General features: G+C 45.0%; 1 protein-coding gene across 6 annotated transcripts in view; it reads right to left on the bottom strand.

Moving 5' to 3' along the window:
• TPCN1 (two pore segment channel 1) overlaps nt 1–14,111 on the bottom strand; it is a 49,807-nt gene that overhangs the window by 10,756 nt on the left and 24,940 nt on the right. For all 6 annotated transcript variants that reach the window (XM_075041803.1, XM_075041805.1, XM_075041802.1 and 3 more), the window contains 16 exons: nt 12,871–12,984; nt 12,481–12,611; nt 11,809–11,897; nt 11,171–11,205; nt 10,483–10,541; nt 9,588–9,687; nt 8,443–8,559; nt 7,343–7,467; nt 6,014–6,062; nt 5,757–5,820; nt 4,676–4,720; nt 3,521–3,577; nt 3,379–3,432; nt 1,819–1,891; nt 1,480–1,587; nt 173–244 (listed from right to left, as the gene is read on the bottom strand). In XM_075041803.1, coding sequence (XP_074897904.1) covers nt 173–244; nt 1,480–1,587; nt 1,819–1,891; nt 3,379–3,432; nt 3,521–3,577; nt 4,676–4,720; nt 5,757–5,820; nt 6,014–6,062; nt 7,343–7,467; nt 8,443–8,559; nt 9,588–9,687; nt 10,483–10,541; nt 11,171–11,205; nt 11,809–11,897; nt 12,481–12,611; nt 12,871–12,984 — 1,292 coding nt within the window. The remainder of the gene's footprint in view (nt 1–172; nt 245–1,479; nt 1,588–1,818; nt 1,892–3,378; nt 3,433–3,520; nt 3,578–4,675; nt 4,721–5,756; nt 5,821–6,013; nt 6,063–7,342; nt 7,468–8,442; nt 8,560–9,587; nt 9,688–10,482; nt 10,542–11,170; nt 11,206–11,808; nt 11,898–12,480; nt 12,612–12,870; nt 12,985–14,111) is intronic.

The raw sequence follows: 14,111 nt of genomic DNA, 5'->3' as shown, positions 1-14,111 counted from the left end.
TGGAAGATTAACACCCCACTGCAGCACACTGAAGAATCAGCAACAATCTATTGACAGATCAGAGCATAAACACTATTAGCAGGTTTGACAGGTCCCTATCCTGACCCCAGCCCTAGACACTAAACCTTCACTCCCTTCTCCCCACCATCACCCAAAGAGAGGAAGTTAGTACCTGGCCATCCGGGGGAACAACTCAAACATAGTGTCCAGGACATTTCTGTAGCGTTTCTTCAATTTAAATAGCCTGAAAGGAGAAGCCAGTAGTTACCTAAGCACTGCAAGTTTCCTGGGGTTGCTGGAAATAGTTAAGAGTATCACAGTTCTCTGTACCTCCCAGGTCAACAAACAGTAAGGTTTCCTGACACCAAACTTACAGGATCTGCTCTTGCTTAAATGGTTTCTGCTCACCTAACAATGTCCCGCTGTCCCATCTGAATGTTTATGACATGTTCAACTAGGTGTTTACAGGATTGAGGAATCTCAAGAAAAAGTCTACGTCTTTTTACACAGCGTGATGCATAAATAGCTATTTAAAAAAAATAAAAATCATAAGAACTTAAACTAGTCCTGTGTACAGGGTCAGGATTCATTACTCCTTTCCTCACACACAAGCTTTTCTGTGTTTCCCCCATGACCCAATAAAAATTGATGAAAGAAAACTACATTGTGCCTGCTAATTTAAGATTTGGCAACTCCATCAGCCTTTACAGAGAAACACAGCTGCCAAACACAGGCTTTGGCAGGGGAGCAACAGAGAAAACATTATTTTTTTTCCCCCCTTGAGTGTCATAAAGTGTTCTTTAAATCCTCGCTGAAGAGCTAAATTACATTAGCTTGTTTTTAACAAAACAACATTTTGCCACAAATGCTTTCCCTCTATGGCTCTCAAAGTATTCTGCGAAGGTGAATATACCTCCGTAACAGCCTCGAGATGAGAGGGTTAATCAGACCCATCTTACTGAGCTGCAGAGAGGTTACAGGCCGCAGTCTTGCTTAAAGTATGAGATGCAGTTAGAGCAGGGTTGTACTTCACCCTAGAAAGCAGCATCCTTTGAAAACTGTAATTTCTGGTAATTCAATGGAAATTATTAAACTGGCTCAGACTGTCTCACCCTGACAGAAGAGCTTTTCTCTGAACAGCATCAGACAATTTAGAGGAGGTGTAAGAACCCCACGAAGGCAGACACAGGATAATCTGCCCCCGGTAAATCCCTTGATCTCTATTAGAGATCAGCTTAAGCTCCAAAGCACGGGGTTTCATATCCCATCCCAAGTTTTTGTTATCGTTCATTTTGATAACTCTGGCTAATCTCATTACCCCAAGCAATTCCCGTTTGCCATGGTCACGTACCCACAGCGCAATCCTTGCCCTCTCCTGGTAAGGAGCTTGGTCCCCAACTGGATTGATGGAAAACAAGCCTGGCTGTTTTCTTCCCCACCTGCTCTCTGTACCCGCCCCCCCCAGCCCTCCTGTCTCACCTCAACAGCTGAAGGGGTCGCAAGACCACAATGAAGTAGAATGGCTCCATGTTAAATGCCAGTGCCATGAGCCCCAGAAATGCAAACAGGGTGACTGAGAAGTCAAAGCTGGAAAGAAAAAAAGAAAATAAAATAAGAGCAATGATTTATCACTAGTGTTTCAGTAGAGAAGAGGTACTTGGTGCTGCTGCAGCCTAACAAGATGCACAAGGCCGAAGGCAGAAGAATTATAATAGCCTGCTGACGGCCTTGTCTACAGGCCTAAAAGCTCATCTCAGAAGTTGGTCTTTCTAACCCAACAATTTTCACCAGCTCTCAAAAACATCAGTGCGCACTTACAGATTCCAACCGGAGGACAGGTACTCAACGGGCCCCAGTCCAGTGGTCTTCAGGAGCAGCTCCACGCCATAGACTGTAAAACAAGATGACAGCCGTGGTCAGAAATAAGCAGCATCACAAGGAGGGCTTATGCAAAGGCTTGCCCTCAAAGACGCGTGGTACTTTAAGTACAGGACTTCTGAACATAGGTTTAACAGACCCCCACCCATCCTCCTTATTCTTGGTGAGACGCCAAAGAGACATTTTCCCTCCAAATCAACACATTTTCCTGTATTCATGGCGATTTCTCTCCAGAGCAGCCTACAAAACACTTAGCTGGCTAACACACTATAACTGTTGAGGCACAAGCTCCCGCAGGAAAGGCCAGTAAGTAGTGTAGGGAATTCAGTCCTGCCTGTTTATTTCCTTCTATCTCAGTGGAACATATTCACATCCCATAGCCTAGCCTTGATCTGCAGGGAGAGATCCTTTCAAAGAAGAGCCATCTACTTTCACCCTCTGTCCTAGCAGCACCTTCTGGGCCTGTAGGTTAAAGAACACCATAATAACATGATGACACCTTGTTTGTCATCCCCAAATCTTTTTTTCCAGGTTCCAAGGCAGGGCGGGGGGCAGGAAAGAAGCAAAGAGAAGAGCTGGATGACAACATCCTTGTGAAAAGAAGCATTGCAGAGTGCCTTTGCCTTCAAACTTTCGTAACAACTGTTCTGAAGACTAATGGCCAGGGAAGCACTAGAGCTACCCAGCAGCCAAATAAGAGGTTAGCAACCTCTCCTAGATTCTCCAGAGAACCTCTTGCAGCAGTTTTACACACTCTTTTGATTCAATGGAGCTATACTTCCTTCTCCTCGAGCAAGAGATACTAGGAGAAGGGAAGTGAATTCACATCACTGAAGAGTTCTATGGCAGTGCAACGAACCAGCACATGGAGATGCAATTGCCTATACTTAGGCTGAAAAGGAAGACTAAGGTACATGTTCATGGAGGGGATGAAGTTCAATTAGAAAACTCAGCTTGTCAACTAGTTCATCTAGTCCTTTCAGTCTTCTCCTCAGCATGCTCCTGCACTCTGTACTCCAACAGAACTGCCTTGCTTTGTGTGGCAGAGAGCCAGCTTACAGCTGCAATCAGATCAGAGCTGGTAATGCCTCCTGGAATAGTCAGTGCAGCGCAGAGCAACGTGAGCAACTCCACACAGAGCCATCACAAGTCTGGAGGAGCTTATCACTTTGCACGCTGTGCCTAACAAACGAGGCTATTCTGCTCTCAGGCTGAAGCCAGCTTTAAGAGTAATACAGCAGCTTTTGCAGAGAGTTGCACCAGAGGTAAGAGGCTCCCCAGACGGCAGTGGCACAGGCAGCTGTGTAACAGGGCAGCAGTGTTCACATGGGTCTGTGTGGATGCTGACAATCCCTGCCAGGCACAGCATTGTTCTAGATGGAGTCTGTACGCCTGTGGCTAAGTTTTAACTTCAAACTGAATAAAATTCTGGGAACAGAGCTGCCTATTCCCCTCCCAACTCATGAAATGACACAGCTCTGCTAGGAAGCACCAACTTACTTGTGAGGAAGACTATGTAGCTCCACGGGACATTTCTGGAGAAGAAATTCCCTCCTGCAAGACACAAGAAGAACTTTTTCTAGCCTTCTCTTTTTTAATCCCCTAGCATCACAGTCAAGAAACAAGCTGCAATGTTTCCTACCTTGCAGCATGAAGGTTTCAACAAGAATCCAAATCCCATTCACAGCCACCACAGTATCTAGAATACAAAGTAAAAACCCATAGCAAGAACACTCCTGGACCAGAGGACATCCATTTCCTAGGCTAACAAAAAGAGTACAATATAGGACAAGTGGCAGGGTCATTGTTTCCAATTCAATGAACAAATCAATCTCATAACTTGGGAGTCTTCTACCCTGACTTTTCCCAGGCCTTTAACAGATGCAGTACCTTTATCTTCAGAAAGAAACCAAACTAAAACTAAAACAAAACTAAAACTAAAACAAAACAAAAAAAATCATTTTTTACTCATCATTATCTTCCATTTTGCCATATTTCAGCTTCCTCCTAGCACTGGCGCTTCCTCCTAGCACTGGCACAAGATCTCGAGAACCACTGGGTCCCCAGCACTGCGGGACAAAGCCCTGTCAGCTTGGATCTATCGCTGCTCCCTAACATTCAAATCCTGAGAACTGAAGGTGCAGGACTTCTTTTCACTCAGATCTCCTCACTCCACCCCACCTCACCCTCTTTAGTTTAGCATCCCAATTTTCTAAATACTTCTCCAACATTCAAAAAAACTCCAAATTACTGAGTAGGAACAGATTATTTAGAACATAGCAAGTAGCACCACGAGTACTACTCTTTCTCCTCTAGAGAAGAGGAGCACAGAATCATTCTTGCAGGCAGTACAGTTGCCAAGCAATCTCTCCAGCAATGATGATGCTTGCACCTTCTCAAGTGCAAAAGGAAGAAGGTGGTTGACTGGCAAGGCAGTTCCTCACCCAGCATCCTTCAGCTGCAAGATAAAAACCTCAAGGCTTGTGAAAGCTAACCACCAACCTACCTAAATGCAATGAGCTGACTTCTACAGAATCAGACCCACAAGTGCATTATGAAGTAGTGAACCAACGAGCCTCTCCAGAAGACTCAACACAGTGAGAGCTGAGAGTCCAGGCTGCAGCAGTGGTCAGTATGAGTATGCAGTTGCCCCTCTCTCTGCCAAAACTCCAAAATTTGTACGTGAACCATGGCTCAGACCAAAGACCAGGCCCCACCATGCTAAGTCCTTGCGAGCATACCAGGCCTATGTGATCAAGGGAGCCTAACGGAGAGACAGCTCATTACTTCTACTTACACATGGTGTATTGGAACACACGGGACTTCACAAGGATGTTGATGCCTGCATGAAGGAAAGTATGACAAAACAAATGTTCACGTGATCCTCCATACCCCCCACACAGATTGCTCTACCTTTTTCTTAGAGACATTTTTCATACCAATCCTCAGCACAGAAGCTAAACCGATTAGCAGATTATTAACTTCTTGGGACCAAGTTCAGGTTTCCTCTAGAATTTTAGCAGCAATGAACTCACTATCCTTAACCCCCGAGATGCCTTCTTTTTCTCTACGTACTAGTTCTGCAGTGTGGACAGAGGTAAATGCAGCTGCTGAAGCGCTGCCCGTGTTTGGAACAACTCATTTGCTGTCAAGGAGGGAAGGGTTGAATGCATCAGCAGAGATATGTAGGACTCCTATGACAGCTGTGTGTTTGGATCAAGATGGTATTAACTGTTTCCGACTAGCATACAACACTGAAAATTAATTGCAGATAAGTTCTTATTTCAGTCAGGACACTTGGGACATGGGACATAAATCACATTTGCAAGACAGATTACACGGATGAGTATTTCAGACCTCTTTCCCCTTCCCGAGCAGCTGCACTTGACCTGTACGAGCGCTGCAGCCACATCTTGGGACGAGGAAGCCTAGCAGCTTTTGTGAAAACACAAATGCCACTCCACAGACACTGCTGTGAGCTGCTGCCTCGGCTATGGAGAAACTCCGTAAACTCTACTAGATTCAGCAATCATAAATCCCCACCTAACCTCTGTGCTGAAAAAGGAATATGGCCCTCCATGACCTCAGGGTCTGGTTTGCTACAGAGTTTCCGCCAAGAAGTCTCTTATTTTAAGGAAGCCAGGGTTTGGGTCAGAGCACAGGGAATATTTACATGACAGAAATGTTCCTTGGAGACTCTGAATACAAGGCTCTGGCCTTGGAGGCTCTGAAAACACAGAGAGTTGGTTAGTAGGCCTTCCCTCAGCTGTTTACCAGGGACATAAGAGAAGGTCCCTTCAGAGGCCCCTGTCTCTGTAAAGAAATGCAATGTTCAATGTTAGTTGAACACATGCTGTCATGAAAACACAGCCTGTTACCTTTAAAAATAAGGAATGCTGTCCGTGGAAGGTCATCAAACCAGTGCTCGCGATTTCGTTTTGCCTGGAACAGCCACGATCAGAAGTAGTCAATGCTACATCCATGCAAAAAACGTGCAGTGACAGAGACCCACCTTATCCCCATCATCTGCTTCTTTTAGATTGCCTTTTCTTACCCACCTTCTCTTTAATCTCTGGTCTCTTTTGCTGTCCCTCCCCCACACACTTCCCCTCTGCTCCACACAATAAATACTTACCTTCCATTTTAAGCCAACAACTTCATAGAAATTGTAAAAATCCTTTAGACTGCAAAACAGAAAGAAGCATCTGATCAGAGGCTTGGAGTTGATTAGATCCTTAATTGTCCTTGTCAGGCATCATCAGTAGAGAGTCCCTGGAAGTTATTAACTCCTTATTAGAACTGCAACCACAGTTGATATAACTCAACACTGACCTCTTCCCAGTCTGGCCAAAGGTTACTGACTGACAATAGCCAGAACAGGGTGCAAAGCCTACCTTCTTTCTGTAATGCTACAGCCCTTAGAGGAAACTCTGACTCTCCTGAACTCCAGAATTTTACCACTGAGAGGAAAGACCTGAGGCTTAGATAACAAACTCCAAGGGATAGAGATTGTACTGCTCTTCACGAAGAAGTCTTGGACTGTCTTAATTACTTGTACAGTCCTTTTCTAACGACTTTGCGCATTTTCTTTTCAAGGTAACAATGACATTTGAAAAAGGACATGAAAGCAAAGAAACTCATAAAACGTAAGTACCTGTCTAGGTGCTCAAGGTCAGGCCTATAACAGCTTTAGGTATCTGAAAGTGAGGATGCTGAACTTTTCAGACTCTTACTGGTGTCATCAGGTGCCTAAATTTAAAAACTCAGTCTTTCTCCCTATGCCATTTTCCACACTTCTTTGTGGCACTTGACTTTAAGGAGAAGGATCGGCACCTGTTTCATGGGAGACTCACTCCAAGCCTGTCTGTGGCCAGAACAAAGGAAAAGAAAGAGGAGGTCTCCTGCTGTAATTTCTTCTACTTCCATGCTGGCTGGAGTTAGCTGCACCCACCCACCAGAATGGTAATTCTCTGCCTCATAACACAGAGGATGACAGTCCTGAAAGCACCAGCAGAACCAGATTTTAATTAACAAAACCCTGGGGGACATAGCCAGCTGCTGGAAAAAAAACCAAAAAAACCCAAAAAAACTTGTTAAGCTGTGAGGCTGCACTGTGTGAAGAAATGCTCCTTGCAGGCTCTAATGCTGTTCCTTAATTTCTCGCTCCTCTGTTCTGGCAGGGGAGGTAGAAAATAGAGGCTGCCTGGTGGCTGCCAGCAGATCGCTGTATCCACAAGAGGGCATGCAGGAACTCCATCACCTCCGAAGAAAAACCTCAACTCTCAGGGTACCCACACCTCCAAGCTCCCTGCTTCCCAGACAAATGCTTTCAATCACGTAACTCTATTCCCACATCCCAGACAAGTTTCCTTCCATAAACCCAGCCATCCTCTCTGAAGTACAGCCTAGCTTCAGAGAGTGAAGCAACCTCCCTGCTCTGGGTGCAGCAGTAAGACCATCCTACCTGACTAAAGAAGTATTGCTTTGATTCAGTGCTTTGAAAGTGAGATATCGCTCTCTGGCACACATCCGAGGCTTGTAAAACCGCAACAGCCCTTCAAAGTGCTTGAAGGAAATTCCAGACGGCCTCTAGAAACAAGGGAATGTTGTCATAAGCAGCGACATCAGGCAGAAGCACATAGAGGCTAGCGTATTTAATTCTCACTCTGGATTTGTTTTAAGCAGGATTTCTACATTATCGTAAGATGCCATTATAACTAAGCCCCAAAAGTACTCTAAGCTATTACTTTAACGTACTGAGCTTATCCCAGAGCACAGAGATCAGAAAGCTCTCCTAGCAGTCGGTCCCTCCAGCAAATGCAGAGCTTTTCCCTGTTGCCCTATCATGTGAAAATTGTCCAACTAGACACCCCAAGCAACAGAGTTCAAGCACTCTTCTTGCAAAAATTAGTAGAGACCCTAACAGATCCCATTACTGGCACTTTATTAAGACTATCAGCTATTCCTCAGGAACTGTTCGTACAATGAAAGTGTGCTAAACACGAACTAATCTACTAGAAGTGGGTTAGTTATTTTGGGGCCTTATTTCTCTTCCTGCTCCACAAGTTAAGCAAGAAATCAACCCTCTCCCTCAGTGCTCTGTCCCTGTAAAGAGTTGTTTGTAGGTGAATTACTTCTGTTTCTGCACCATTTACTCATTTACTTTAGCAACTGTACTGTACACTCACATGTATAACCCACCCCTCTTCTAAGTACTGGTGCTTGAGAAGCAAGTCCTCACGTGACCCACACTGAATCAGAGAGAAATCAATGATTGCGTGCTCTCCAGAACAAACTTCACTCATTTTATCAAGACACTTCCATAACCTCACATGGGTCTGAAATTCAGACCACTTTGTGTTTTCTCCAGAAACAGATATAAACAAGTTATACAATGAAAAAACAGTAGCCCTTGGCGAGTATGGTTACAGTCAACAGACATAAATCAACTTTTCTGGAACATGCTCTTTAAACACTCCAGACCACTTGTGTTCTTAAAACACGGCTGACCTCCCCTCCTGCCACACCCCAGGCTGTTCTCAGCCTCCCTGCAGGGCCCTGTACCTGTTTGGTGATCAGCAAGCGGTAGGCATGCTGTATGGCTGTGCGCTTGTGCAGCAGCAAGGACTTAAACTTCCTTTTCTCGATGTCGTTGAAAGTGTCGAACACAACAGCGAGAAGCTGCAGAGAGAAGACAGGAGAGATCCGTATACTCTGCTGCTACCTGTGCCAGTGCTTCTCGAACAGTCAGGAACATCTAGAGCCAAGGAGAGGCACTGCCTGCAGGAGGAATTTACTAAGCGCTACACTGTCTGAGACAGAATGTAGTCAGCAAGGGCCCATTGGCCATACGGGATCCCACAAAAGGATCGCCACGCATGCTGCACACACATTGATCCACTTTTTGGAAAAGGTCCAGGTGTTTCTGGCCTCCTAACGCTCATTAGTGGTTTTAAGAGCTAAGACTAAACCCCACACATGCCAACAGAAAACAGTATCACAAGGTTTGTTAAAATGCCCTGATCGCTTCCTGGAAAGTGGGTTTTGAGGGCTGCTTTCTGGACTTACCCTTCCACGGGAGCTTTGGCAAACACATGTCAAAACTAACCCTCCATCTAGGACAGCAGCAGCGAAATCCAAGCCCACTATAAGCATCAAATCACTCACCTTGAGCTGTAGAATTCCTCGACTCCTTTGGCAACCCCTTTTCCACCACTCACATCCTCTCCTGAGCTGGTCTTGGCCCTGCCTAGATGCTGTGAGAAGCAACGCCAGCACAGCAGCCATGCTCTCACACTGCAGTTATCAGCACTCTTCAAGTCCTGCCATACTTAGTAACTCCATCCCCTTCAAACTGATTTACAAAGTATTTCAGGCAAGCCCAGATAATAAAATGCCATTTTACGATAAATAATTAAGACAGAAAAGGACAATAAATTTCATGCAACTGAGTATGTCACTCCAAGCATGATATTAATGTGAGAGAAGTTGAAAGATATTCGTATCATTCTGTTTCCTGTGATTTAGTTCAACTCCTTGTGGTTAAACTTTAAAAGACTCCTCTGTGTAGCAAAGCTGCCATTTCTAGAAGTATTCTGCCAAAGGGTCTCAGATTATTACAGAGCACTCTTGGGAATGGGGAAACTCTGCTGGGCAATGAGCTCCAAAGTCAGGCAGAGAGAAGTCAAGTGCTTCAACAAGAAACTCACCAAGTTCATGATGAAGTACAGCTCAATGGAGAGATACACTATGAAGAAGACACAGGACCAGGGGTTCCGGGCATAAGATGGCATCATCACGTCAGGGAAACTGCATCCGAAAAAGACACAAGTTTAGGCACCAAATATCTCACGTTACACTTCCCACTACAAAGGCAAGAGGCACAGGACACGGGTGTGTGTGTAAACTCACATCCAAAGATCTGCACATTTCTGCAAAATGTGTGGTTGCTCATGACACAGAAGTTTGTGCCTAGCAACGAGCAGCAAGAACATGGAGGCATGATGAAAAAGATAAATATGAAAAGCACATTCCTTGCACATCCGGAAAACAAAATGGTCAAAGGGGATTTGTAACGTGGCTAAGGGTTGTGCTTTGATACTTAGCAATACAGCCTTGGTGTAAGAGTGTTACAACCTAAGATTTATTCCACCCTGTGCTAATTTCCTAATCCTCAGAGCTCTCCCTGACAGCAGATCAATATTTACCCACTGTTGTTATCCCCCTTTCCTGGCAGATAGGTGAACCGAAGCCGAGGAATAGGAAGCTACTTCACAACAGCAAACTGTCGACTGACAAAGGAGCACAAATAGAAACTTTCCCTTCTTGGACCAAGGCCTAATAAAGCCGTTTCCTCCCTTATTGCCCTCACAGCGATGAAGTGGCCTGAGTCACTCAGAGATAACTCTGCATCTGAGGTCACAGTGTCCTAAACCAAAATGAAGTACCAGTTCTTCCCATGCAGGCTGACCCAGGAAATCTCTCTCTCATGCAGGGGAAAGGGGTCACATTTGGAGACAGAGCATTTCTGCAAATAAACTCTTCCCTCTGCTAGACTTCTCTGGGGACAAGGGGAAAGACTGAGCTAGAAAAGCATGAACTTACTTTGAAGTGGTCAAAAGCACGAAGAGATTCACGAGGCTGTTCTCTAAGGTATTGAAGTACTGAAAGAAAAACTCCCATGACAAAACGCAAGCAGAATTTCATAGTGACATTTCATTCAAAAAACAAAACAACCAGCCCACCCACCCACTTGAATACAGGCACTTCTACAAGTCCCTGATGCCTCCCCTAGGGAAAGGACACTTCAGCATTAATCCTTTCTAAAGGTCCCTTATTGATGGCATGTGAAGAGTTAAAACAATCAAAAGCTCATCTACACATTTTTCTAGTAGTAACTCCTAGCAAGCTACAGCCTCAGCAGCAGCAGGAACTAGTGGCTGCTAGAGTCTGACGGCCACGGTCTGAGGTGGCCGAGCTTTCACCCAGATACCTTCCTCCCCTGGGGACAGTGGCAGGTGGCTCGTTTGACGGAATTAAGACACCAAGAACAAGGAACAACTATGGGAACGTTCCCTTTGGCACATCCTGTCTTTGAGGAAGTTCTCTGCACCATCTTCCTTCCCAGCAGCGGGTAAAACCAGGGTAACACTGCCAAGCAGCCTCTGACCAGCTAGCATCTGGCCTCCCAGGCCACCACACAGGAATAAGCTACATCTACACAGTAACGTTTGATTCTTAAGCTGGTCAAAATGGGACTCAAGCTTCAGTTCAAAAAATCAGCGATACTCACCGGATCTGAGTGGTTGGGAGAAAACAAGTAAAAACCTAGAGAAGCAGCAGAGAAGGCAGAGGAGGAGAGAAGAAAGGGGGAAAGTACAAACAAAAATAAAGTCTCTTTAATGTCAAGCAGCAGAATGGTAAGTCTGCTCCTGAAAAGAAGGTCGCACTAAGAGTAATCCCTCTCTGACACCATGAAAAGCATCTGGAGGGGCCTCTCCATACAGATTTGCCAATATGCGTCATCGGTATTTCACCGAGTCTTTCAGAAAACAAGCTTTCTGGGGATGGTTTGAGTCTAGGACTGTAGCAGGTACACTACAGACACATGCATTCGTGGGAACATAGATTATACTTACAAGATTGAGGAACAGCTGATGGAAACAGAACTTGGAAACCACAAACACACACACCACAGACTATCCTTTGAAGAGGTCAAAAGGACCTTTGTCTCAAAATCAAATACCCAGCTTCTAGATTTTTTCGATCTTTAATTCTGCCTTCCAGATGATGGCAGATGAAATGGGATAAATGGAAGATCCTGGCAGGACTCTGAATCTGATCAGCTTTATATTCATCCAGGCTGTTTGTGTTGCTTTTGGACAGTAACTGCTTAAGAGCATCACTTCACCTTCCATAAATACAACTCACCTAGGATGGCAAAAATCACCATGAAGAAAAGCAGGAGGAGAAGAATGTCAATAAATGGTGGGAGGGACTGGAAGATCTGTCGCAGATTTCTGAAAAATAAGAAAACATTAATAAACAAAAACTTGCATGTTTTCTCCTCTGGGTTGGCAGGGAAAAAACCCAACAACACACCATACTTGAGGACTTTCTTCCCACTCCCTCCAAGGATTAAAAGTAGAAAGCTAGGTAAATTAAGATTGTTTCCAAGCTACCTATCTGTCCTTTGCAGTCAGCTCTCAGGTACTGCAAACAATACTAATGTCACCCTGTCAACTCGCCTTCTCCAGACTAAAGACTAGCTCTGTGATTCATTGTGCAGTTTACAGGCAAACCTAGGAGCCAGAAACAACACAGCCACGTTCACGCGTTGTGCTCTCTGAGGTAGTTTATACATCTGAGGACAGTACACATAACCACCGTGTACCGTGATCACACCCAAAGCTACTACCTATGAAATTTCCCTACATAGGAAAGACACTAGGTACACTTCAGTCGCAATTACAGAAGACCTCTCAGATCTGAAATGCCCATGAAAGACACTTATTTTCCTGAGATGCCTGCAGGATCAGAGTGCTTTTCCTCCACCCTAGTTACAAGCATGACAGCAGAAAACCCAGCCAGCTGACCACTCACCTTCTGACGGCACCACAGTAACGGCAGTCCACCAAGAAGATACAGCGCAGAGCTCTCGTTATCCGGACGTGCGAGGTTTGGCGTACCAACACCACGATGGCTTCTATGAACTGTACAAACAGCACGCAAGTCTGCAAAACAGGGGTTTAATGAGAGGCACAGCTGCAGTCTCATTTTGGGAAAGCCAAAGCTCTCACTGACCACCCATTTATTTGGACACTTTAAGGATGGGAGGTGTCCTGGACAGCTTGGAGATCTCACATGAATCATTTGGCAGCTGGGACACACAGCTAAGTCATCTCTGCTACAGTACAGGCCAATATTTAATCTGGTTCTTTGGCTCCTGAAGATGCTTAAGGAGAAACACTGACAATCATACAGACAACTTACCTTTACCATAGTCCTTTTGTGCCTGATAAAGGTTTGGAAGCCCAGCCACCTCATCTTCATTGAGAGTTCAAAGACTACCACAATTAACGCAAACAGCTCCAGGGTTGCATGGACCTGTTACAATACAGCACAACTTAAACCAGTGCTTCTGATTACAAACAGCAGCACATCAGAGGCCACACTTCTGCCCTTCCTTTTTCAAGAAGCATGTGGATTTGACAACAGTCTGAGCACAGCTCTGTGACATGCAGGAAAGCCCAAGGCCACTCTTAAATCTAGCAGAGCACTGTTTTTCAAAGTTTCTATATGTATTGCTTTGTGCTTTTATTAAAGCCTGTACAATTTTCCCCTAACCAGTATCAGCCCAGAATTTCCTGAAATCCACATCCCTTTTGGACTTGAATAACACATCAAAAAAAAGTATCGATACATTTGAAACAAAAGGGCTAGACACCAGCAATCAGGAATTTGAGCAGAAACACTTTTAAAAGATTGAGACTATAATTTTCTTAGTGAAATGCAGGAAGGAGAGCTGTGGGGCAGAGCGAATTTACATAGAGAAGGCTTTTCTCTTGAACCAGACATTGTGGATAACCACAGACAGGGTCCTGATCAAGCTCTGGAACAGAACACTGCTTTTGGCAGTGCTGAAGGACCTCTTCCCTGTCAGAAGATGCAAAATGCACCACGAAGATGACACCAGTATTTTCTTACAACCTCAGCTTTAGTCACAGCTCAAAACCCAAACTGAGTTATGCAGCCCTGACTCATTTTGAGGAACGCTTTGACCTGAGGATTGCCAAGGCTGTTCTATACCCCTGGCATGGTCCTAGGGTGCCATTAACAGCTCCAGAAGCAGATGTAGATTCTCCCACCAGCAACAGCAGCTCCTAGCACTGTGCCTGACAGCGGTACCTCATGAAGTGGTTGTGGACCAACAACGGTACACATCAGTTTGTGTATCCCTTCTCAACCTAAATTTTGCGAAGGTTAGACGTAAAACTTCAAGTCACTCACACACACACACACACACACACACACTAAAAAGAGTCCTCACAACACTGGGAGGAGAGGACGGGAGAAGGTTTAGCAGCCCATCCCAGGCTGAGATCTGTTTGTGTTCTAGGAACCAGTGGTGGTGCTGCATTAATGGCACCAACCCTGACAATGACTTTAAAACCACTCCATCAAAGCACACAGATTCTTGAGTTACCTCAAGGAAAAGCAAACCCCACACACTT

Source organism: Buteo buteo, chromosome 11 (genome assembly GCF_964188355.1).
Source record: "Buteo buteo chromosome 11, bButBut1.hap1.1, whole genome shotgun sequence".
NCBI classification, from domain to species: Eukaryota; Metazoa; Chordata; class Aves; order Accipitriformes; family Accipitridae; genus Buteo; species Buteo buteo.
The sequence above is the reverse complement of the archived record's forward strand: the minus strand, read 5'-3'. Positions and strand labels throughout refer to the sequence as shown.